Source organism: Pleurodeles waltl, chromosome 1_2, assembly GCF_031143425.1.
Source record: "Pleurodeles waltl isolate 20211129_DDA chromosome 1_2, aPleWal1.hap1.20221129, whole genome shotgun sequence".
In the NCBI taxonomy this organism is placed as follows: Eukaryota; Metazoa; Chordata; class Amphibia; order Caudata; family Salamandridae; genus Pleurodeles; species Pleurodeles waltl.
Window position 1 is genome coordinate 1038336100 of NC_090437.1, and position 26726 is coordinate 1038362825.

A 26726-nucleotide genomic window follows, 5' to 3' on the forward strand; every position below is an offset into this window, starting at 1 on the left:
CATAGTGAATGTGCTCCCGTCCAGTGGGAGTAACCTTACATTCTGCCCCTGGGGCAGAAGCAATGCAGTATTCCCTGTCGGCTCTTTCACAGGATAAGTTTGTGCTCCCACCCAAGGAGGGAGCAATCCAACATTTAATGTCCTGGGGAATGATGTGCCTGGGACACCAGGTTTGCTTCATGCCCCAGTAGGGTGGGGTACCCTAGGCCAAACTTGGTTCAGGGAGGGGGAACACACAAGCCCCCACTCTTAAAGTACTTTTTGGATAAAAAAATAAACTTTGCTCAGGCCCTAGAGGATATGGTCTCCAGGGCCACTTTCTGACATTATGCAGCCCACCCCTCTCATTTATTTTCATGAAAACAAATTACAATGTAAGGCCTTTTGGTGCTCATTGGAAGATATTAGAATGGAAGAGTACATTTCTAAATTAGGTTTTTTTCTATTCATCCTGGAACCAAAGTATGTGGAAGTAACTTGTGTATCTCCTGGAAGCTTTCATTATATTTCGTAATGTTCACTGTTTGCCATTCTGACCAATCTAGAATTAGGATTTTAGTAATGCCTTGTATTTGACTACATCTTAGTATGTTTGTTTTGTTAGTCCTGTAGTCCTGCACACAATTGTAGTTGAAGTTCTAGGGGTTTGCATTTTTTGTGTCAGTTCAGGAAAGCTAAATGTCCTGGAGATGAGCACAATTATCTCTTGCTCTTTGTTTATTAAGTGTTCTTCCTTTTTACTTTTGTATGCAATAAATGTATGTAAGTATACTAGCCTAACTACACTTGCCTCACTACATTGTTTCATTTGTCATGGTATGGCCAACAAACCTCCATAAAAACAAGAGTTTTCTAAAAGTCTTACAAAGGAGTGAAAATAAATCAAGATAGCATAAACGTATTGCCAAACAGGTGACAAATATTGTTTTGTACTAGAAGAACTGCTGTCTTCCTGGAAATGTGCTGCTTGAAACATTCTCAAGGCCCTGGAGTAAGGGAACTGTCCAGATGGAGTTGTAGACCCCGCCGTCTGCAGAATCCACAACATGCTTGGTGGTCTTTTTTGCTATGATTTCCTAAGACTGCTTTCCTTGGAAAACAAGAAGCCCAAGATGGAATTCACCATCCCCAAAGCAAGAGTAGTGAGAAACTGCATGTTGGAAAGGTCCCTTTTTGCAGGGATATACCCAAAATCTTTGCTGTCTTCCTCCTACTTTTTCTGGTCTGCTTTTGCTGGTTTATTGTCTCTGCACACTTTACCACTGCAGATCAGTGCTAAAGTGCAACTGATCCCTGTGTAAATTGTACTGGTGATTGGTTTAACCATGATTGACATATTTGATTTACTAGTAAGTCCCTAGTAAAGTGCAGTATGTGTGCCCAGGGCCTGTAAATCAAATTCTACTAGTGGGTCTGCAGCACTGATTGTGCCACCCACATGAGTAGCCCTGCATACATGTCTCAGACCTGCCACTGCAGTGTCTTTGTATGCAGTCTTGCACTGCCAATTCAACCTGGCAATTATACCCACTTGCCAGGTGCAAACCTTCCCTTTTACTACATGTAAGGCACCCCTAAGTTGGGCCCTATATAGCCCCATTGGCAGAGTGCAGTGTATTTACAAAGTGGGACATGTACTGGTGTTTTTAACATTTCCTGATAGTGAAATACTGCCAAATTTGGTTTTCACTATAGAAAGGTCTATCTATCCCATAGGGTCACATGGGGACTGCCTTTAAATATCTTTTATGTTCAGTTTCCCGTTGGGAGCAGATAGAGATCTGGAGTTTGGGGTCTCTGAACTCACAATTTAAAAATACATTATTTGGTGGAGTTGGTTTTTAGATTGTCTGTTTGAAAATGCCACTTTTAGTAAGTGAGCATTTTTTTGTTTAACCATTCTGTGCCTCTGCCTGCCTGTGGAATCCACGTCTGGGTCAGAATGGCAGTTGGGCTGTTTGCGAATTCCGTCTAGACAGTGACACAAAGGGAGTTGAGGTGTAGCCTGCATATCCTGATGACTCTCCTGGGCTAAAATGGGGGGGGAATAGAAGCTGACACTTGTACCTGAAAGGGCTGTGCCAGTACGCACACAAGCAGTCTCTGGCCCCTTGGAGTGTGTCTGGAGCGAGGCCTGAGCAAGGCAGGATCTACTTCAAAAGCCAGAATTGGTATAAGTAGTGGACCCAAAACCCTAAACTTTTAGAACCCTTCTGGATCAAGAGCAACATCTGCCAACGAGAAGAGCTGAAGAGCTGGAGGAGGACTACAGCCCCTTTGCTGTGTTTGCTTTGCTGGGTTAGCCAGCAGTTGATGCTTCTGCCTTATAGAGGGCAAAGACTGGACTTTGCTGTGTATCCTGCGTGTGAAGTTTCTCCAAGGGCTTGGAGTAAAGCTTGCTTCCCTTTTGGAAGTCTCACGGATATCAAAGACTTCAACTTCATCTGCCTACAGCACTTGCATCTGTGTGTTTTCTGCCGCAACAGAAACAAAACCACCGCAACACTGTCAACAATGCCACTGACTGCATTGTGACCTGACGACACCGCACGGAGCCATGCCTCACTTCGCACTGCAACTCTGGTCTCAACGACGCTGACACCTGATGCTGTCAATGAGCTGCTGCTTGCACTGTGACTCGTGGGGCCCACACTTCGCATAGCCTTGCTCACACTGCAGCCTTTGCATCCCTGATGACAATGCCCCACGCTGACACTGACACCGCTGCCTGCACCTGAGGACACAGCTTGTGAGGTACATGAAGCACAGCTCCGTTCCGCACCGCAGCCCAGTCCACCGATGCCAGTGCCATTGACTTCAGCATCGTCAACAGATGCCCTTATCTGCACGGCCACCTGTGGGTGCCACACAGAGCACGCCCCGCACCGCACCGCCAACTTGGCCTACAGACGACAGCGTTTAGGCAATGACGACAACGCCGTCTGCACAATGACCTGGAGACACCACACGTTGCACCACCCAGCTTCACACCGCAGCCCTGGCCTCACCGGCTCCACTGCCTGCATTGCGACCTGTGGGCACTGCATGTCCCACCATCCCACTTCACACCCCAGCCCTGACGCCATCAATGCCAGTGCTCCTGACTTCGTCATCAGCCCAAAGTTCGATCTGCAACGTGTGTGACTTCAAGGACCCGACAACTCCTGCACCGACCTCTGGAACTGACGCACGTGACACCAGCGAGGCCGCACTTCTAGTCTCATTGAGATGACCATGACGCCCTGCATTTCCAAGGTACTGTTTGCAGGGTCTTCCCAACACAGTAGCTGGCCCGCAATGTTGCGGCCAGCCTAAACTGTTGGATTTGTTGTTCACGGCACTGTGATAACCCTCGACGGAGCTATCAACTTCAAGGAACTGTATCTTTAAGTTAATTCTTGCAAAATTCATATCTTTATTATTATATATTGTCTTTTTCTCGTTTTGGTCTTGTTTTACACAGATACATATTGGCTATTTGTCTAAAACTTGTGTGGTCTCCTTTTGTAGTGTTTTCATTGTATTACTGTGTGTTATGTGCAAATGTTTTACACATTGCTTCTGAAATAAGCTTGACTGCTCATGCCAAGCTACCAAGGGGGTGAGCATGGATTATCTGAGCTATGTATCTCCCTTACCTGACTAGAGTAAGGGTCCTACTTGGACGGGCTGTAAACTGACTGCCAACTAGAGACCCCATTTCTAACACTGGTTGTCAGCTGTGAGGATAGCACTTGCATTTGCACTCGGTGTACACTGCTACCATATCACAGAACACTACGTACCACATTCAGGCTTTTTGTTTTTGGAGTTTTTCCTTTGATCTATTTTTGGTCTTGAGTTCAGGTTAAACTTCCTTCTACATCATGTCTCACTCAAGAGCATCATCAGTTACATCCATGGTTCTGGTTTCTGAGGAGGATAGTTTGCATCAGTCACAAATGTGACTGCTCTTGAATCCTGAAATCAGAAATTATCCAGGAATGTCAAGGCACTTTGCTAGCTTGCAACCATTCTCAAGGGCCAAAGGTATTAAATATTCTGGGTTCCATCACATGTGTTGGAAATAAAGATGTGCAGCTATCAATGAATATCTGAAGAGATTATTTTCTTCTCTACCAAATAGGAATTGTTAGAGAACTTCTTTTAATAAGTTCAGCTTTTTTTGCTGGCTGATATGGCCCAACTTGCTGATCTTTCAGAACTTATGGAATTACTTAGCTACCTGAACCAAAAATAAAGTCACAACACAGATCCAAAGGCCATTCACAGAAAGTTTTCAATAGCAGTTCAGAACCATACAGATGTCTGACGTCTCTCTAATCCAGCTGCACTACTAGAAGATCCTATCTCGCTGGGATACTCTCACACTTAAACGGTCACTACTATACATAGTTGCAAGCTCACAAATGTTGGAATGCACTATATTTTTTGAATAAATGTCTGGAAAGTTGCAACAGTTTCAGTTTGTCACGCATATTCCTGGAAAACCTTTTGGAATGTCTTTTTTTCACCAGAATAATTTTCACATGTGCAATTGTACATCTTGTATAATTATGCATAGTAAAATGACATCACCTTAGTGTACATTATTTTTCTCTATGGGGAAAATATTTTTCATTGTGAAAGAACCTCATCACTGAAATGGGTCCAGTATTGGAGCTATTCTTTTCTCTTTCCCACCTTGGAATGGAATTTACTACTAACTTTAGAAGGGGTAAATCTACACCCACTCCCAGGGAAAGAAGGGGTCAGATCAGGAATTGTGGGTGCCCAATTTCAAGGGAAACCACGCCACAATATGTCCACTCCCCATGTTTTGAGTAGGATTAACTCAAAACATTGTAGGAGTAATATTGAGATTGTACCTCAGTAATAGGGTTTATAGGTTCAGCTTTTCTGACAATGTTGCATTCATAAATCAAGCCATTTGCACATTCAAATTACATTTACATTAATAAGTGGCACTGAGAATCCAGTCATTAAACAATTTCAATTGTATTCATTTTTGCATTTTATTTTTCACCTTTTGAACTGCTAGGCTAATATTTCATTCATATTTTAGCCTCTACTTTTGGACATTTTTACTTGGCATCCCTTTTTGGGGTTGTGGATTTTTACTTACTACACTTTCTGCAATGTTGATATCTACCTTTACTTTTCTTAACTTCTGTGTTTTGGGGTTTTGGATTTTGCATCTTGAAGCATCTCTAGTTAGGTGTTGATCTTAGATAATTTTAGGACTGTACTAGGTGCTGCAGCTCAGCTGAACAGCCAGCATTAACTGTGGCAGCTATGTCCCGTATCTAGTGGGTCTTTACAATGTGCAAGCATAGTAAAGTACACTTAAATAGCCTAGAAGACCTCTCCATATGTACTTGCTTTTCAGCTACAGCCTTCTTATGAGTCTAGCTTGACAGTGCAAATGTCCCCAGGCAACTATGTAAACATTACCAGAGAGGGACATTTGGCTCAGTTGGGTGCCAGAAATACATGTTTTAAATGGACAAACTTTGTGTGCTTCCACAAAAAAGTGCTTCCCTTCCAAACAAGCTGTGATAATTTTGTTTATTCAGCTGCCTTAGCTTGAACTTTCATGGGTTCACACATGACACTGGAATGCTATTAAAGTGTCTTAGATAATGACATAATGTAAGCCGTCTTTTTCTGGCAGAAGTACATATGGGAGAAGGGCGGTGTTTAACCTACTTGGAATTTTATGTCTGGTTTGACAATGCAACTGTAAAGTGACCTTTTAACCTAGATCAATAAATTGCTACAGTTATTTGCTTCCACACAAAGACATTTATATTCCCATTTACTTGTAATGCTACATATTACCATACAACATTCCTTTAAAACCAGACCTATTGGCATTGATTGTTCCTGCAAGCCAGTGCTTAATTTAAGTTGGTGGTTTCCGTTGCTCGGCATCTGCACTTAACTGTCAACACTGGCAGTTATAACTGAACACCACAGGGCGCCACTGTTAGTCTAATTATGAAATGTGCACAACATTAATATAATATACATTAAACATGACTACTACCTGCTCCACAAGCCACTCATAAACATTCAGGTGACATGGAATAATCTGAATTGTCACTTGTATAAGAGTGAGGTTGTTAGTAGTATTGGTACTGTCTTTGTCAGTGCTGGCAGGGGCAATGGAAGGTGTAAGCTGCAGTGACCTCCTGAAGGGGATTCTGGTACTTTTATTTTCACAAATTAAGCACTGCAGCAATCGGTGGTTCGTCTGCCAAAAGACAGCCACCAGACAACAATACAATTAGAAATGGGGTCTTTGATTGGCACTCAGGTTACCCCCTGTCCAAGCAAGGACCCTCACTCTAGTCACGGTAAGTCAACCACAATCCAAATGATCCTGTCCCCATCCTCTGGTAGCTTGGCACTGAGCAGTCAGGCTTAATTTAGAAGGTAATGTGTAAAGTATTTGTGCAATAAATCATGCAATAACACAGTATAAACACCACAAAAATACTCCACCCAGGTTTAGAAAAATATAGAATATTTATCTGGATAAAATTAGTACACGTTGAAATATCACAAAGTACCTGGTTTGCATCTAAATTATCTGCAAGGGACCTCAGAGGAAAGGATGCGTGGAAAACGGGGAGGTGTGCGTCGGTTTCTCTGGGTGCACACAGACAATGCAGTGATATTTTTCACGCAGCCTTGGATCTTCTTTGGGTTGCAGAGTATGTGGACGCCCAGGGCACAATGTTGAGAAATCCTGAGCGTGCAGGACGGAGTCACACGAGCTGTGTCGATCTAGTGGGCAATGTGGGGAAATTTCTGTCGCAGGGCAGGCGCTGCATCGATTCTTCTTGCAGGAAGTCAGACTGCGTAATTCCGGCTTGAATATGGGTCGATCCAGTGGGCCATGCGTCGAAGTTCCTGTCACAATGCTGGTGCTGCGTCGGTCTCCACTCAGGGAGCTGGGCTGCGTCATTTCGGTTCGATGTAATGTGATTTTCTCACCACGATGCAGGCTGTGAGTCGCTTCTGGCTGGCGGTGAGTTGAAATTTTGCCACACAATGAGTTCTTTGCAGGGATGAAGTCGTTTTGGACCTGAGACTTCAGAAAACAGGAGGCAAGCTCAATCCAAGTCCTTGGAGAACACTTCTCGGCAAAGCCAGAGGGCAGCAAGGCAGCAGGGCAACAGCAGAGCAACAGCAAGGCAGCAGTCCTTTTCAGCAAAGCAGTTAGGTGAGTCCTTTAGGTAGCCATGCAGCTTCCCTTGGCAGAATGCAGGTTGTGGTTCAGATTTTCTTCACCAGTGGTATCTTGTCCAGAAGTATCTGAGTTGGTAGGATCAGAGGCCCTGTTTAAATACCCAAATGTGCCTTTGAAGTGGGGGAGACTTCAAAGAGTGGCTTAGAAGTGCACACGGCCCCCTTTCAGTTCTATCCTATCTGCCAGGGTCCCAGTAGGGGGTGTGGCAGTCCATTGTGTGAGAGCAGGCCGCTGTCTTTTGACATGTAAGTGTTAGGCCCTCCACCCTCCCAGCCCAGGAAGACCCATTCAGTATGCAGATGTGTGTAGGTGTGACGGAGCATCCTGTGTTTGGGGTTGTCTGAGTGAAATGCGCAAGAGAGCTGTCAACTAACCCAGCCAGACGTGGATTGTAAGGCACAGAAGGATTTGAGTGCCGAGTAATGCTCACCTTCTAAAAGGGGCATTTCTAAAATAGTAATATTAAATCCAACTTCACCAGTCAGCAGGATTTTATATTACCATTCTGACCATGCTAAATATGACCTTGTTACTCCTTTCAGATCAGAATCTACCACTCAAACAGTATATGAGGTTAGCCCTAATGTTGGCCTATGAAAGGAGCAGGCCACACAGTAGTGGAATAACAAACTTAGGAGTTGTACACTACCAGGACATATAAACTACACAGGTACATGTCCTGCCTTTTACCTACATAGCACCATGCCCTATGGGTTACCTAGGGCATACCTTAGAGGTGACTAATATGTAGAAAAATGGGGATTTAAGGCTTAGCAAGTACTTTTAAATGCCAAGTGGAAGTGGAAGTGGCAGTGAAACTGCACACACAGGCCTTACAATGGCAGGCCTGAGGTATGGTTAAGGGACTACGTATGTGGGTGGCACAATCAGTGCTGCAGACCCACTAGTAGCATTGAATCTAGAGGCCCTGTGTGCATGTAGTGTACTTTACTGGGGTCTTATAAGTAGATTATATAAGCCAATTGGGTATGAACCAATGTCACCATGTTTTAAGGGAGAGAGCAAATGCACTTTAGAACTGGTTAGCAAAAAGAGTCAAGTAGTTCGAAATTTACTCAGAACTGCATGCGTCATCATGCAAACAGTAGAAAGCTGCTGAAGAACAAGAAGCACATAGATTTCGACACTGTAAACATCTGCAACCTTCTATTCTCAGCCTATGTTTCCTAGAAATATGACCTTTCCAAGTAGACGTTTACATGGTTCATACAACTTTTCATCGTTTGCCTTGACTAACCAGGGCGAAATTTACATATGCTCCAATCAGCTGCTGTTCAGTGTTTTTTCTCTGATCCAAAAAAGTGCATGCAACAGTTTTTTAAATAAGTGTAACATTAAGACTTTTTTACTTACTCTTTTTTTAGAATAGGATTTCCTGGTGCTATGAGCATACCATCTTTAGGCTGATTGTCCAGAGTTATACTGCGAACAGATCGAGATTCAGTTTTTCTGTCAGTTTCATCATAGTCAGAAACACCATTGGTTACTTGGGGTGACAAAGTCTTGTCCGAGTTACCTGCAGCGTGATGATTCAGCATGATGTCGCCTTTTTGTTGGGAGGGCTGACTTTCTTTGCTCTGCTCACTTTTTGTGTACTCGGGCGATATTTTGCTCGCTTGCTCTTCTTCTTGCATGTGGTGTGAGCCATTCAAAGACCTGCTGTCCTTCTGTTCCATTGTTGACTTTCCGTCTGTTGATTCGCTTTCTTTAGATGGGATGTTAGCAGTATTTTCACCATTTTGCCCGTTTATTTGTAGCTGTTTTTCATCAAGCGACAATGTTAGAGTTTCGCCTTCCCCATTTTCGATCTGATTGCCAGTTTCGTGATCGCTCACAGAAAGGTCTGCTTCTGTTAAAGCATTGTCAAACTTGCAGCTGATTTCGAGCAGGCGAGTCTCTGTTAGTCCTAGCTGTGTGGCAGCATCACCCAGTTCTTTAATTACTTTGGCAAGGTAATCCAGAGGCACTGTTTGTATGGCAAAAAAAACATCTTAAGCAATCAATATTTTCCAACACATGTAGCCAAAATCATTGATAAATAGAAAGCGCACTGCATGCAACAATATTATCAAATATATTTATAATAAAGTGCATGTATATATAACCTGAAAGAATATTGTTTTCATATACCTATAATATACACTAAACTTATTTTAAAACTACAGTTACATTTTGTTACCGTTTTAAAAATGCAATAAATGTTTTTCTGCTTAACACAAAGCGCTGTTATCTGCATAATGCTTGTTTTGGCCAGAGCCTTGCGCCCCCTCTTCCTCCCACACACCCACCCTAGGATCACATCCACTATCTGATATTTGAAAAGAGAATAAAAGTCTCACTTCAGCGCTGTTCGTAGTGCTGTAATACTAGCACAAATTTACAACTGAGACTAACTTGTTCACCTTCTGGTTTTGCCCTTGCTAATGCCACCAGGAAAAACCAGCGTGTTCAAAATTGTAATAACATTTACAAAAATTCAAGCAAATATATTATGTGCTTACTTTTTTAAGGAATAAATCGATGCACGAAACGTACAGGATAACTGACAAATAAGTATTTATTAAACAAGGTATTATGCACTTATATTTTGCAGGGGTTCATATGATACTGGTGGTCATTTCCATTTCAATTAATCACCACTGTATACGGTACTTTATCACACTGTGCTCTACAAGGAAGACAGATTAATATTATATATATGTAATAATAATGTACCACCTGCTGTACAGTATAAGAATATTTTTCTTCAAAGAGAACTTCAGTGACCATAGAGAGGGCTGAGGCAGAAGACAGAGCTCCGTTATAAGGCCTTGGAACTCAAAGCTGGCTTGCAATTTTAGTGTTTTTGTAAAACAGACTACTTTAGTCCTCATAATACCTGGTCCCACCATAAACTCCCCCCCCCACAAAAAAAAAGTTAGCTTTTTCATACCAATGGGTATTGTTCCAAATGTGAAGATTAAACAAATAAGTCGTGTGAAATTAAGCACAGGAATGAACAGGTAGCAACTTATTGTGAAACCATATCATAAGTAGTTAAAAAGTCACTTTCAACCTGAAGAGAAATGTCTGCTTGCATGTAAAGTATTACAGCCATGCAAACATAACCATGATGTCATAAACAGGTTCTTTCTGCTAACGACTTTCAGGAAATTAGCTTTGAAGAGCTGAAAAGCTGACTGAATCTTGATTTCATTGTTAAAACAGCAGTAGTAATTTTGCTCTGTGATCTTCATTTCACAATGTCTTCTGACAGGTTCTTTGCGACAATAACACTTAATTGTACTGCTTAAAAACATCTACATCATGTTTGTCTTACAAGTGTACAGTGTTGTCGTAACTAGACTTTAATAGGAAAATAAGAAACAGATTTATGCAGGGATTGCAGGCGCCCATTTCTTATGTTTTAATATGAAGACTAGGACCTGATCAAATACTCGCACGTTCCAAAGGTGGTGTTCTCTCATGTGCCTATTAAATCCTTTCCCCGTGGACATGGTCTATACTGCAGATAAATGTACATTCAAAAGCAAACATTCTCCCAGAGAACACACTATGGGGTCAAATCACAATGATTTTGGTATGAGTTTTTCTAAATTACTTTTGTACTACTCCTGGCTTACTCCAGGTACCAGGAGTAAATTAAATGTACTATGAGAGTAAGTCACAGTGAAATCTTTTTGAATCTATCCCTGAATGTTTGCCACTCAGATGTGAAAGCCATTTAGTGCAATTGCTGTGCTACGTCTCTGGGCCCAGCCTATTATGGGCTCTGAGAAACTCAACTAAGTACCCCTTTGATACTTGAGTCTCAGTGGAATTGTGGGTCAAGCAGACCACGGCTTCTCATGGAGGAGTTGGTGGAGAGTAAACACAGGTTTGCAGCTCACAATATACTGTGCAGCCCAATAAATGATTGGCTAGTCCAAAACTTACTTTTATGTAAAAGGTGGTATTTATATACAAACACATAGTATAATACGGCACACCACAAATAATATACATAGTCTTCATAAGGCAAGCGTGCTAGCATTGCCTAGGCAGCTCAAGAGTCACACTTTCCTGTATGTGGATCATGACCATCTTTTGTGTGGTATTGCACCAGATTGTTTGGCTTCACTACCCTGTTTTAACTGAACCCATTTTTGTTAGGACTCTACACCTTACTCCTTCCAATCAGTGGTAAATTGCTTGTCATCCCCCTTTTCAACATGGTAAAAATGACAAACACACAACAGGCACATTTAATTTAATTTACTTATAAGTCCCGAGCATATGGTGCTATATGGCACTAGTGGGCCGCAGAACTCATTTGGTTAGCCCCAAAAGTAGCCTCATAGAATATGTCTCAGGCCTGCCATGGCAACCTGTAGTGCAGTTTTAAACTGCCATTTCATTCTTGATAAGTAAACCTTTTGTCTGGCCTAAACATTCCTTATAAGCACCCCTAGGGAACACCCCAAATGCCTATAGGGCAGGGCTCATAGTGTTTAAAAATAAGGCAAAGTATATTCAAAATTTCACATTTTCCGGAAGTGAAAAACCTCCACAGACATTTTGTTGTTGTGGTAAGCCCAGCTCTCCTGTAGAAAATCCCTGGGTAATACCTTATCATGCATAGCTCCAGTTGGGCACTAGCTAGAAAAATGATTCAAGGATGCATTGGAGTAGGAACCTAAAATCCAGCTTTATAGTCAAGACAGATTCTGAATTGCTATTTTTAAAATGCCATTTTTTATAAAGTTAGTAATTTTCTGCCTAACCAAAATGTGCTTTTTATCTGTTGTCGAGGGTCACCTGACCGATAATGGCCCTCCAGTGGTATGACAGTGGACAAAGGGCCTGGGTGTACAGAGGTATGTGCCTTTCTGACAGGATGGCTGGGGAGGAGCTGTGTCCCTGCCCTGATTGCAATTCAAAGGGTAGCCTGTGGGCTGTACCCAGCCCTTCCTGACTTCAGAAGAAGCCTAGCCTCGCACTGGCAGATGGAGCTCATACCTAGGCCTGCATGGCCTTTGAATCATTAGTCAGTCTGGATCGAAACCTAGGGGAAAGATCAGAACAGACCAGAGCCAGTTTTGAGTAAGACAAAGGGATGTCCTCCACTAACATGGTAGCATTGGTCATAAAAGTGACATCCCCAGAAACTGAAATCAGAACACCCCTGGACCTATGAAGACTCAGAACAAGGACTTCCCTCCTGTCTGAAGTCTTACGGAAGACTGGCCCTGCTTGCCTTGAACCCAGGCCTCCAAAGCAAGCAAGGCCAGTAATTCCAAGGGTCGGTTAGTTGGCTTCCTGTTTGAGCGACAGGGACACAACAAGCTTCCAGAGAGCCTTCCTGCTTTCAAGCTGACCAACACACTGCACCTGACCTTGCTGGCCTCTGTGGGAGTGTGTCCTAGCCCATTGTGCTGTCCTCAAGGACCCTTGGCTTGAGTAAACGCACACTTCTCCTTGCCTAACTGAAGGTTGTACTGCTTTCCACAATGAGCCACACTGAGTGATGCAGATCGCCGCAGAGATGTGCCATGCAACTTCTCTACGAAGGCTTCACTGGATCTGATGTCAAGTGCTGTAGAGACCTGCAGAGCACACAGTTCCCGACTGAAAGCCTGACCGGATCCAATGCAACACAACACCAATCAGTGCAGAGCCCCACAGAGCCATAATCTCTTCAACCAAGGCGTCACTTGATCAGATGCTCAGCGATGCAGAGCCACACAGAACTCACTGAAAGCCTCACCAGGTCCAATGCAGAGTGACGCCCTGCCATGCAGAGCTTCACAGAGTTGTGCTGCATAGTTCTCACATTGAAGTCAGATGATAAATATTTCAGCCGAACAAACCTAATCCTGTTTCTGGCCTGAGCTCCATTAGGGTTGGCCTGAACTAGTGACTTTGTCCACGTGCAAAGCAAACAGATACCCGCAGTTGATACTTCACACCATTTGGCACATTTTTATCCAAAACTTTAAAAACTCATTACTCTGGATCTATTGATTGGATGTTTGTTGTTTTGGTGTAATTGTCTTTATTAAAATGTACTCTAGTTATCTAAATTGGCTTGGGATTTCTCTTGTGTTGAGCTTTAACTTTATTACTATTTGAGTACAGCATATATACTTTACACACTCCATCTAGGATGAGTCTAACCGCTTGTGTTCCAAGGCACCCAAGGGTTAAGCATAAGTTTATTTGGGCCCGTATTTATACTTTTTGACGCTAAACTGCGCTAACGCAGTTTAGCGTCAAAAAGTTTAGCGCCGGCTAACGTCATTCTGAAGCACCATGCGGGCGCCGTATTTATTGAATGGCGTTAGCCGGCGCTAGGAGACCGGCGCTGCCTGGTGTGCGTGGGAAAAAACCACGTACACCAGGCAGCGCCGGCGTTGGGGAAAATGGCGTTAGGGCGTCTTAAAAATGGTGCAAGTCAGGTTGACGCAAAAAAATCGCCTCCACCCGATTTGCGCCATTTTTAACGACGCCCAGACACCATTTACATGACTCCTGTCTTAGTAAAGACAGGAGTCATGCCCCCTTGCCCAATGGCCATGCCCAGGGGACTTATGTCCCCTGGGCATGGTCATTGGGCATTGAGGCATGTAGGGGGGCACAAATCAGGCCCCCCTATGCCAAAAAAAAATATAAAAAAAAGAAAAATGTATACTTACCTGAACTTACCTGAATGTCCCTGGGATGGGTCCCTCCATCCTTGGGTGTCCTCCTGGGGTGGGCAAGGGTGGCAGGGGGGGTCCCTGGGGGCATGGGAGGGCAGCTGTGGGCTCATTTTGAGCCCACAGGTCCCTTAACGCCTGCCCTGACCCAGGCGTTAAAAAGAGGCGCAAATGCAGGGTTTTTTGCCCCACCTACTCCCGGGCGTGATTTTTGCCAGGGAGTATAAATACGATGCATTTGTGTTGCAGTCATTTTTTTGGACGGGAACGCCTACCTTGCATCTCATTAACGCAAGGAAGGCGTTCATGCAAAAAAATGACGCTCTTTCCTCATACTTTGGCGCTAGACGCGTCTAACGCCAAAGTATAAATATGGCGTTAGTTTTGCGCCGAATTTGCGTCGAAAAAAACGACGCTAATTCGGCGCAAACGGAGTATAAATATGCCCCTTAGTGACTTTTGTGGTCTACTCGGACAAGGACTGTGACTATTTTATGAAGTGGGTTCTCCCACTTTTGACCAATAATCCAATTTCTTAAAGTGAGTCTGATGGCAGGTCGTGGGTGCTCCTGGACTCACATTGTTGAATCGTTGCTCTTCCTCTGGGGGTCACAACTGAGTTCTTCATGGACCCACTTCTTTGCGGCCTCGTGCTGTTCCCTGGTGATAGCCCTTTCACTTCACCATGGGCCCCTCCTGACAGATCCGTTGTCATAAATAGCGGCACACTTCAGATCACTACACTGCACAGAGTGACTTCCCTCCTCCCATTGCAGCAATGCATCAGGGTGATGGTACTTTGTCTTCTAGGTGACCCCACCTGGCATACAGAGATTTTGAGTGGCACAAATAAAGCAACAGACCTCTTCAGGTCATGGCACTGCAAAGGGGGATGTCCCTTCTCTAGTCACAGCATGGTACTAGGGCGATGACCCTTATTCTTCTCCATGTCCCTCACCTTGCATACGGGAGTCACAAACAGAGTCCACAGGCAGATAGCCCAATTGATGCAGTGGTCCTTACAGACCAGAATCTCACACTCTTGGGATACACTCAGCAGGATCCACACTGGACCTTGCTCCCTCAGTGATCTACTTCTCCTCCCTGGGTCCTTTGGTCTAGGGGTAAGGCTGAAGCTGGTATCTTAGGTCCGAGGGAGAGTGTTCTTGATTTTCCTGGTTGATGTAACCTCACCTAACAAGGAGACTGACAGACCCTCAGTCCCCAGTCCTAGTCACAACAGGCAGACATCATGCTGAGCTTCACCACACTGATGTACAGCTTCAGTTTGACAATTCAGAAGCCTCAAGAATGTCTTTTTATAATCTGTTTCCAGACACAAAGGTGGTTTTATGTCTCGTTTTTTTAAATCCGTGTTATAGGTGTGAATGATTTTGAAGTTCCTTCTCACCTGTCTTGTCTTTTACCCTAGAAGCGGTCTATCACATTAGGAGTGACTCTAAGTTTGGAAGCCCTACAATACAGGCCATGAGGGGGTCTTGAATTTCACATCTGGATGTCTGCCTCACATTGAATTTATATTTGTAATCTTGTGTTTACTCACAGTGGGTCTCTCAGCTTGCTGAAGCACACTATTATAAACAACATTTTCTAAACAAAAATAGGATCAAACAGTCTTTAAATGTGTTTGTCATTTAGAAGATCTTTGATGACCTTAAAATAGTGGTGTATCTTTTAAGAGATGTGTAGGAAAGGTTGCTTCTGAAGAATCTCAATTTGCATTCCAATTCTCAATACAGTATGGAGACAAACCTGCTAGTTGTGTGGCTGTATGAGATGGCATTGTGCATTTGCTGGAACTTTCTTCCTTTCTGTTCCATTGAAATGGTCTACTGCAGTTAACTCCTTTGATTATGAACTCTTCCTGGCTTACATACATAAATTTTCAGGTCTCTGTGAGGGAACTGTAGTGGTTTTACTCATGTATATTATTCCAAGAAACATGTGAAGCTACTGGCCTTTATTTGATCTCCCTTGTGAGTCTGGAGCAATTTCCTCAAGTCTCCTTAACAATGTAACCTCACTTTGAAGCCTCTTAGTGACTACTTTCAGGGAAAGGTGTGTGCAGAGTTTTTCTCTCATAACCCTCCCATTATTCATATGCATGCTACAATCCATATGTTACAATGATGTTTACTAGTGAATGTTCACATAAAGGTTAGGACTTTACCACCCCTTTAACAAATGCTGAAAGTGAACAAAATACTACCAACATTTATTCACATTTAAAGTCAAATAGTACTTGTGAAGAAATAGTACAGATACTCAGAAAATAACAATTCGTCAGCCAAAATATATGAAAAGTAGAACCATAGCAAACTAGTGACAGCACAGTATCAGTGATGATGCAAGCCCTTGTTGCCATAATAAGCACTTTGCACATCCCTCCTGGCTACACAGGTGGCCATCTAGAGCTAGGCATGTGATCAGCTGAACGTAGCTGTGGTATGTAGGCTCAGCTAGATGTAGGTATGTGAATTGCTGAACCTAGCTGTGTTAACTAGCCCAGCCACTGCTGACCTCACAACAGACCACCCACCTGACTTAGGTATGATCACCTGCTTAGTAGAGTAGATCTGATGTATTGGTTCTACCAACACAGTGAGAACACTTTCAAAATAAATAATTGCAAATTAGGTCACCACGTCCTGGCAGCATTCGCTTTTGCTTCCATTTTTCAGAGACAAAGGATCGCTGTGGAGGTAAATTAATTGATATGTATGGAGGATTTTTCTACTTGCTGTTGGGGGCCATTGTTAAGTTAACCACCCCATGTCCACCATGACTTATATGACAGATCCCAGCATGGAAACTCTGCATTGGGCCATCACCAATGATAGTGTGTCAGCATAGGCAACTGGCACACAATTAGTGGTTCAAACACTTATGAGTGTGATGAGGGAACAAAGGGTTTGCTGAATAGGAGAACTTCCAGTCGACATTGGGGTTTGCTCAACGCCAAACCCCAAATGTGGCCCGAGTGATGATTGTGATGCAAATGCAACATTTATGAAATTGTGTATCAGAGGAATTTTATGATGGCTTTGAAGGCTTTGTACATGGCTAGACACAAGGGAGTGACCTAGAGTTGAGTGCAACCAAACCCATCAACATTATCTGTTATGCAGACAATAGCCTAAATATCGGTTTGTAGCAGTAGTGTAGTGAGCTTTCTGTAGACTTCACCAACTGCAACAGGTGCCCTCATTTTATTCCTTCTACACAATATTAGGTGGTGGCAAGGTCCTTTATCTGCTCAAAGCTGTTTCATATAACCTTACGTTATGCTGGACTTACACCTTTGCAGAACACAGCAAACTATCAGTACTTTGTGTAATCCTCAAAGTACTATGTACCCCACCTGAGGCATTCTCTACATTGGCATCCTGCAGGAAATGTTGAAACACTATTGAGTCATTTAAATACTACTGGACATTGTGGGTGCCAAATGCAACTTCGTTTGTTTATGCACACGTGTTAGAGCTGTCAGCCTTAGGGTGTTCTTGCCACAAACATTTTGCCTTCTCCACTCCTATTTTGTTGAATTAATTTGAGTTTGCTTTAGCACTCAATGTGCTTTACCAATGCTAAACAGTGTTAAAGTGATTGTGCTCTCTTCCTAAAGTATGGTAAAATTAGCTTACATCTGATTGGCATATATAATTTACTTGTAAGTACCTCGTAAAGTAGTATACCTTTACACAAGCCGGAAAAGTAAATGATAGTAGTGGGTTTCCAGCACTTATTGTGCCACCCAGTAGAGTATCCCCTTCAAACATGCCCCAGGGTTGCCACTGAAGCCTGTGTGCATTTTTAACCTGACAATTTGACTTGAGAAAATAAACCCCTTGCCAAGTCTAAAACTCTCTTTATATTACATATAAGTCACCCCTAGGTAGGCCCGAAACAACCCATAGGAAAGGGTTCATTGTATTAAAGAGGTTGGACATGCACTTTTAAGTTTTACATGTTCTGATACTGAAGATCTCACCAATTCTTTTTTCATTATTGTGAGATCCAGTTCCCCCATAGGATAACATTGGGTTCCTTAATTACATTTAATAAGTGATATATTTTGTTTGGGAGCAGGTAGAAATATTTTGTTTAGGAGAAGGTGGAAATACCATATTTGGTGTCTAAGGAATTGTAATTTTAAATCCTCTTTAATGGTAAAGTTGGATTTTATGTCCAATTTTGAAAATGCCACTTTTAGAAAGTTGGAATTTCCTTGTCCTAACCATATGGTGCCTGCAGCCTGTTTCCTGAATCACATGACTAGGTATAATTGGCATATTGGCTTTGTGCATTCCTCCCTGACTGTCACACATGAGAGGGGGTGGGTTTTGGCAGGAAGTGGCAAAGGTCTGCACCGCCCCACTTGCACTTCAAAGACAAAGCCTCATCTCACACACAAAGAACTTCACACTAGCCTATTATGCCTGCAGACAGACTAGGACCAGGCCAGGGAGGCAGGAAATTACACACACTTTTTTGAGGGGAAAACTCAAGTTTCTTTTTCTTCAAATCTGGCATCAGGTATAAAAGTAGGACTCTCAGACCTTCAGTTTAATTCATGACCTGCAGAAGAACTCTTAGAGGACTTCCCTGCTGTCTATGGCCTGTTGTGTAGTTCAGAGTCTTCCCTACTGTATCAAGAGGACTTCTCTGCTGTCTGACTCCTGCCCTATACCTCAGAGGACTGGCCTGCTGCATGAAACCTGCTTTCTTGTGTTAGACCTGGCATCCTTGGGATAGTTTCCCCCTAACGTTTTGCCTTAGGGCCTCATGTCTTTGCTGACTACATTTTTGTTGATCTTAGGCATCTGTGCACTTCACCACTGCTAACCAGCACTAAAGTGCTTGCGCTCTCTGCTCAAAACATGGTAACATTGGCCTATGCTTGATTGGTGTATTTCATTTAAGTCCCAAGTATAGTGAACTACATGTGACCAGAGCCTGTAAATTAAATGCTATTAGTGGGTCTGCACAACGGATTGTGCCCCCCAATTAAGTAGCCCTTGAAACATGTCTCAGGTCTGCCATTGCAAAGCTGTGTGTGCTGCATAACTGCCATTTCACCCTGACCAAATAAACATTTTACCATGCCCAAACCATCCTTTTTAGGGTCTGTCCCTGGTGTAATCTCTCTGTGGGCTTTTAACCACGCCCATGTCAAGCCCATTAGTTTGGTTGGTTCCTGAGCTTGCCTTTTAAAATTAGCTTGATTTAATTAGTGAAAGGCATGCATACGTCATTCCTTTTCTGGTGTTTAGCCCGCCTCGAGCGCATCGGCCAACTACTGAAAACATACGAGGCTCCCTGTTTTCTGTATGGTTTCATAACTACTCTTTGTCTTTATTTCATTAGCAGTGCGATCTCCCTGGGCAGTAGTAGAGTGCTTTGCATGACATCAACCCTGTTACATGGATATTTGCACTTTTGCCAGTTAGATGGATAATTTAAATTTTGCCCGTTACATGGATAATTGCACTTTTGCCAATACTTTTTATTGAGAGTGTACTTCTGTTTCCTTTTGTGTGTTTGCTTTGCTGTCATGGTTGCCGTCGGCTCGCTTATGCGCAACTGTTTTACTTTTCAGTTCATGTGGCAAGAAAAGTCCAGTTAAGAGTTTACAAAGCTAATAGCTTTAACTCTAGCAAACACGAGACCCATTGCATTGCAAATGCTTGTTAATACATATGTTCCTCCTAAGGTATGCCCTGAACACCCAGAGGGAAGGATGCGAAATATTTAAAAAAACAGGACATGTACTTTTAAGTTTTAAATGTCCCGGTAGTACAAAAAACTCTTCAATTCATTTTTTAGTAGTGTAAGGCCTTCCTATCCCATAGGATAACATTGGAGTTGCCTGACTACATTTCATATGTGTAATTTCCAAATGGGAAGAGATGCTCAGTTCATGGTTGGTGTCCCAGGAATCCTAATTTAAAATCCTAACTCATAATAAAGTCTGATTTTAAATGACAATTCTGAAAATTTGACATTTTCTTGCAATAGCCATTTAGTGCCTGCAGCTTTTCTCTGGTCACATGACCGGGTGCAGTTGGCAGCGGGCTTTGTGTATTCCGCCTACACAGATACACAAAGTTGGAGCTTAGGTGTGACTGAATGAGCCATCACTAGCAGGATGGGAATGAGTAAATGGCCGAGCCTCACTTGCACCTGTATAGGCTGTGTCCTGTCCATACACAAAGGCTTGCATACCCCTGTAATTAGTCTGGAGCAGATCAGGAAAGGCACGTCATTTGTGCACTTCAAAAGCATGCCTCTAGAATCTTCTGCTCTCATCAAAGGCACAACTACAGGACTTCAGACACCAATTCTTCAGTACACTTCTGGACCAATGGATACTCTGCCAGGAAGAAGGACTGCTGTGCTGCTACAAGGACTGCCATGCTGCTGGATGTCTGCTCTGAAGGAATTGCTGCCTTGCTGTCCTGACCTGCTACTTGCTGCCCTCTTGCCTAGGTGAGAGAACTGGACCTTCATCTCTTGAAACCAACACCAGAGTGATTCCAGGGGCTAGTTGGCTGGCCTCCTGGTCTGAAGACTCAAGGACATAACAGGGTTCCAACAACCATGCATCTGCTCCTTGACTCTGCCATCTGTGACTCTACCCTGCCAAGTGATGCCACCCTAGTCCTGGACCCTTGAAAGTGTGGTTAAGATTATTTGCAACCTCTGTGGTGCCAGTGGAACTGATGCATTTTCTCTGCTGCGTGGTGCAACCCTGAACCAAACTGAGGCATCTCCAATGCTGCGTAGATTGGATCTGTCTTAAAGACTTGCATCGCAGCCATAGTCTGTATTGCCTTTGGAACCACCTTTGTGCAACGCATTCTCTGTGCAGGCCCTCACATCTCTCATTGACAGCAGACTCGACAATGACACCGGAATCCATATTGCAGCCTCGCAGCTCTTCCGAACCGATGCATAGCCCCAACTGCACGCCACATTCCTCGACAAAGAATGTCGCATCTCAAGTCCCGTCAAAGAGATCCCCGGCGATGATGCAGGCCTTCACACTGTAGCCGTGCCATATCTTGGAACCAATGCATTGTTTTGGCTTTGCAACATATCTTTGACACACCCCCACAACCCTCCACAAACTACGACTTAAGGTACCCTGTTCAACAGGCCTCACTGGGTCCCTGTAGCTGGCCCATGTTCCATTGCAGTCAGCCTGAACTTGGGACTTTGTCCCAGTCCGATACAACCAGGTATTCACAGTGGGTGCTCTACAACTTTCGGCCCTACTTTCTCTAAAAACATAAACATTCAGTATCTCTGGTTCTACTAAGTAGATTTATGTCATTTTAGTCTTTTTTTTATTTATTTGATTAAGCTCTATTTTTCTAACCTGGTGTAGGACATGTTTGTCTGGTGTTTTCACTGTTTCACTGTTTAAAGTGCTTCACAGATACTTTACACATTAACTTTTAGTTAAGCCTGACTGCTCTGGGTCAAGCTACCAGGGGGTGAGCACATGTTAATATGGGATGTGCTTGTGCCCTACCCAGCATAGGATTATGGCTGCTGCTTGACCAGGGGTAACATCCAAGTCTTCCAGTAACGCAATTTCTAACACTGCTTGAATAAAAGACGTACAGAGTGACTCCAAGGGTTAGTTGTCTGCCCTCCTAATCAGAGCCTCAGGGATGGAAAGAGGCTCCAGCAATTTGGAACTAAACCTGGACCCAGCCTGAGTGAGTCCTGACCCTCATGGTGTTGTCCTTTCATTCCTGGACCCTTCCAAGTGGTAGTAAAGGTGCCCAAATAGCCTAAATCCAAACTTTTAGTCTTTTAAACCACAAAGTGCTCTGAGAACAGGGAGGGGACGGACATCTACCTGCTCACTGATCCGTCCGAGATGCTTCGATTGTCGGCCTGACTTTGCAGCAGCTCCCGCAGCATTCTTCTCCACCAACAAATCCTGCTCAGTGGCTCCTCGTAGAAGGGGTATCCAGCCTCATGAAGCCCTCTTTGGCTACAGCTCACAGATTCATTCCGTTGGAGATTTTTCACTGCTATAAAAAAGACTAAGGGCTCATTATGAGTGTGGCAGTCCGTGGACTGGCACACTCGTAGAGACGGTCGGACCGCCGCACTCCAGGTGGACCAACCACCACATTACAACCCTGGTGGATGGACCCACCAGTGGACCACCGTCACTGCCAGGAACATCAGTGCCAACAGGCTGACGGTGGTCTGAGGTGAACTCATCCACGACGGTGCTTAACTCAGCAACACCGTGCTGATTACAACTCAGGTTTCCACCAGCCTTTTTCATGGTAGTCACCCCACCATAGAAAGCCAGTGCACCCTCCCCAATCCCAGCACCATCGGAATGCACACTGTCTTCTTTGAAAACAGTGCGCATTCCGATGGTGCTATTGTGCCACTTTATTGGCCTCTGCTCCTTTAAGGGAGCCGATACCAATAACGTAGCACTGTTCCCACCAGTCAGCCTGGCGGGACTAGTGTAATAGAATGTTCCCACCAGTCAGCCTGGCGGGAACATTGTATTACTCTTGGGGGAGGACATCACCAAACTTGTAATGAGGCCCTAAGTCCGAACATGGAAATCTTCACTGTGACTTTGTTCAGCACTTCCCCAATGATGACTCCTCTTTCTTGGATACTGCAAGCTGCTGTTCCTTCTGAACTTTACCTTCTTCAATGTTTTTTTTATCAAAACGTCTTCTAAATCCAAAGGTAAACAGAGACTGGTCGGTCTTTGATCTTCTGGGTGATCTTTTGACTTTAACCTTTAAAAACATCATACCACTGGTTCTACTGATTGGATTGTTGTTATTTATGGTATAAAATAATTTATTAAAATGTACTCTATGTTTCCAATTTAGTGTGGTATTTTTCTTGTGTTATGTTTTCACTTTATTACTGAAGTGCTGCATAAATACTGTACACATTGCCTCTGCAATAAGCCTGACTACGTTTGTGACAAGCTAACTGAGAGTTAAGCACAGGTTAATTTAGTGACTTTTTGTGGTTGACCTTGACAAGGTTTTTGGCTGTTGCTTGATTAGGACTTCACTCCTCCAATCAACAACCCAATTTCTTACATATTTCTTACATAAAATATGGGGAATAGCAAGCAAATTTGTGTATGCTGTTCTGCGTTGGGGATTATTTAAATGTGTTATAGTTTGAGCACACTTTTACTAGCAACCCAAAGTGTGTCAAAACCATGGCAGCAGTTCAATAAAGGCCCGAATGTGGTTTGCAAGTACTGTTGCATTAATGCCAGGGTGAGTTGATATTTTGGCTCGTGTCTAAAGGCAGCAAAGGTAACTGGTCTTCTCCTTTTAATTAGCTCTAAAGTCTGGGGGAAGAGGACTCACCTTCGTATTTTAATACATGTAGGCCCATATTTATACTTTTTGACGCTAAACTGCGCTAACGCAGTTTAGCGTCAAAAAATTTTGCGCCGTCTAACGCCATTCTGAAGCGCCATGCGGGCGCCGTATTTATGGAATGGCGTTAGCCGGCGCAAGCAGACCGGCGCTGCCTGGTTTGCGTGGAAAAAAACCACGTACACCAGACAGCGCCGGCGTGGGGGGAAAATGGCGTATGGGCGTCTTAAAATGGGGCAAGTCAGGTTACGTCGAAAAAATCGTCGTAACCCGACTTGCGCCATTTTTTTTCGACGCCCATCCCCCATCAACATGACTCCTATCATTGTAAAGATAGGAGTCATGCCCCCTTGCCCAATGGCCATGCCCAGGGGACTTATGTCCCCTGGGCATGGTCATTGGGCATAGTGGCATGTAGGGGGGCACAAATAAGGCCCCCCTATGCCACCAAAAAAAATGTAAAAAAATAAAAAATTATACTTACCTGAACTTACCTGAATGTCCCTGGGGTGGGTCCCTCCATCCTTGGGTGTCCTCCTGGGGTGGGCAAGGGTGGCAGGGGGGGTCCCTGGGGGCATGGGAGGGCACCTGTGGGCTCATTTTGAGCCCACAGGCCCCTTAACGCCATGCCTGACCCAGGCGTTAAAAAGCGGCGCAAATGCGCCGTTTTTGGCCACGCCCACTCCCGGGCGTCATTTTTGCCCGGGAGTATAAATACCACGTAAAGGCCTGGGAGTCATTTTTTAAGACGGGAACGCCTCCCTTGCATATCATTAACGCAAGGAAGGGGTTCACGCTAAAAAATGATGCCCACTCCGGGCACTTTGGCGCCCGAAGCGTCTAACGCCATAGTATAAATATGGCGTTAGTTGGCGTTAGTTTAGCGTCGAATTTGCGTCGAAAAAAACGACGCAAATTCGGCGCAACCAGAGTATAAATACGGCCCGTAATGTCATGAATAATGTGCGATTTACAGCTATATCTAATGTGCACAACACATTCACCATCACATGCATACTAGCACACACTCTGCAGGGGAAGCGTGTAATGTTCTGTCTGCATTGTAATAGTTCCGTGTATGCGAGAGATGCATGTCCTTCTGCTTCAAATGCTGGCTCTTATTAGTGAAAAGTAGTAAAATCTTTCTTACTACAAGAAAACAAATCAAGTGGCATTTTCAATGCTTATTTCAAAGGTAATTCAGGTCCAGTTCCCGGTATAACGTTAGTAGAAAATTCATCTAGTTACTATTGACTATGTATCATAAACTACAAGCTGAGGACTGTGCACAATGATAAAGACTTCACACTCCTTTTAAACTTTCCTGACACGTATTGATGTGTAAAAAAAAACTCACAGCCAAGGGGTGAGATGCTATGTATTGTAAGTTCCCTGCAAACTATGACTTGAAGAGTTATAGAAACTTTAGAAAGTGGGATACCTAACACCTCTGATGATAGCATGAACGAGTCTTTTCGTGGCAGTGTATTCTTTTGTGCACTCGGTCACCTAAGACCCGTATGCCCCAGGTCTATCCCCGTACGGACGTGTTGATAAAAAAGAGATATTTCAGTTAGCAAGGGATATCAGGTGACTTGCGTGTAAGAGCTGCCTCGACACAAGCTTCTCTTGCAGTGCGACGTAAAGTGTGTGTTCACTGTAATTCAGGCCTGCATGCTTGATAACAACTGGTTCGTCTTCATTGTTGGATTTACTTTCCTTTATTATTCTGATTTCCCTTTTGTTGATTATACGGAAAGCGCCTGTGGACGTCATTGGCCTTTACAATTTAATGGGTTGGCTGTTTCCATCCACCAAAAGTGGTGCACAGGATTTAGACTCGACCGAGAACACGAAGCTTTCGCGGTTAACTTACAGTCATATATTATACTCACAATCTTTAAAACCTTTTGTATGTGTACAGTCCCTTTCGTAGCTATGACAAGATCACAATGCAAAGACATCGTGGCATCTCCCAAAGTATTGTTTAGACAAATCACAGTTTAAAAATTATTTTAAAATGTTAAATAGCATCAATCAAATGCATGCACAACACATTAAATAAGTTGAAAGAAAGAAAAAGCAGTGCTAACCGACAGATTGTTTTTGCCTTTCATATTGTCGTACTTGCCTTTCGGTGGACCGAGTTGCTTGCCTTGAAGCGCAGTCAGCAGCCGGCAGCTGGTCTGCAGTGTGTCTGTGGCGTAGTTCAGTTTCTGTCGCAGAGCAGTGCTAAATTCCTGACTGAGAGTTAAAAGAGCGGGCAAGCAGTCCTCTACCCTTCCCTTGCTCTGAAGATCTGGAGTCTCCAAATACTCATTTACTACCTGGTTTTTCTGCCACAGCTGTTCCAGCACCTGGTTGAGTTTGTCAGTGCTGTAGGTTGAATCTGCGTGCACTGCTTCCATCACGACCTCAAAAAATGTTTATATATTTGTGTGTCCCTAAAGATCCTCTAAGTCAAGTATTTTCCACCTCAGGCGTCGACTGTAGCAAGCATTTTGTGGCCCAGATAGGCCCAGTCAAACTTTTGTTTCCACGTTAACAAGTATAATAAATACCGGTCTCTCTGCGACTATTGGGGTTGCTAATGGGAGTGAAGCGTTGCTAGGGCAACAAGGAGTGGCTTGGCCAGAACTAAAGAACAGGAAAGCCACTAATATAATATGTACCTTAGTTGATTCCTTGCCGACAAGATCTGATGATTACACAGAGGATCTTTGCCCGGGGCATTCCAGTTCGTGATGGGAGGGAGGTATAAGCCTATGGAATAGAATGCGGATTTGATTTTTGTTTGAAGGCTGGGGAAGTACAGTGAAGTCACTTTGTTCTGTGATGAATCCATGCTCACACCTTTAGATTTAAATTGCAATCTGTTTTTTGTGTATACCTATATGAACGGGGTAAATGAGAGAAAGCAGCAGTACTTTACATTATAAACACGGCCTGCAAACTTGTTTCAGCAATTATTTGGCTTTGGGTCCTAAGTACTGCTTTTCTCAATCGAGAGGTTATGTCACACTCGAGCTGGAATCTCTCACATTCTCGAACTCAGGAACAGGCACAGGAAGTGGGTACTGACGCTTAGGCATAACAAGGAATACTCTTAAAACCCAGAAATAGGACATTGTTAACGTTTTAACTTCAATGTGAAAGCTGTACGATTTACTGCAATTACAAGTTTTGTCTGAAACGTAAAACGCTCCATCTCACCAAACTGGCTGGCCCACCCACATCGTAAAACCTAGTCAATGCATCATTTAATCAAATGATCTGTGACAACAACCGGTCGATAGATAGCAAAACCATATCTATTAGTAACATTAAATCTAGTTAGACTGGTTAAATGCATTC

The 26726-nt window shown here is 43.6% G+C and overlaps 1 protein-coding gene across 1 annotated transcript in view; it reads right to left on the minus strand.

Annotated features, from left to right (window-relative positions):
• DTHD1 (death domain containing 1) overlaps positions 1–25945 on the minus strand; it is a 167091-nt gene extending 141146 nt beyond the window's left edge. The window contains exons 1-2 of the mRNA XM_069202131.1: positions 25504–25945; positions 8633–9245 (exon numbers count right to left, since the gene is read on the minus strand). Coding sequence (XP_069058232.1) covers positions 8633–9245; positions 25504–25780 — 890 coding nt within the window. The 5' untranslated portion in view covers positions 25781–25945. The remainder of the gene's footprint in view (positions 1–8632; positions 9246–25503) is intronic.
• Positions 25946–26726: the final 781 nt, after the last annotated feature.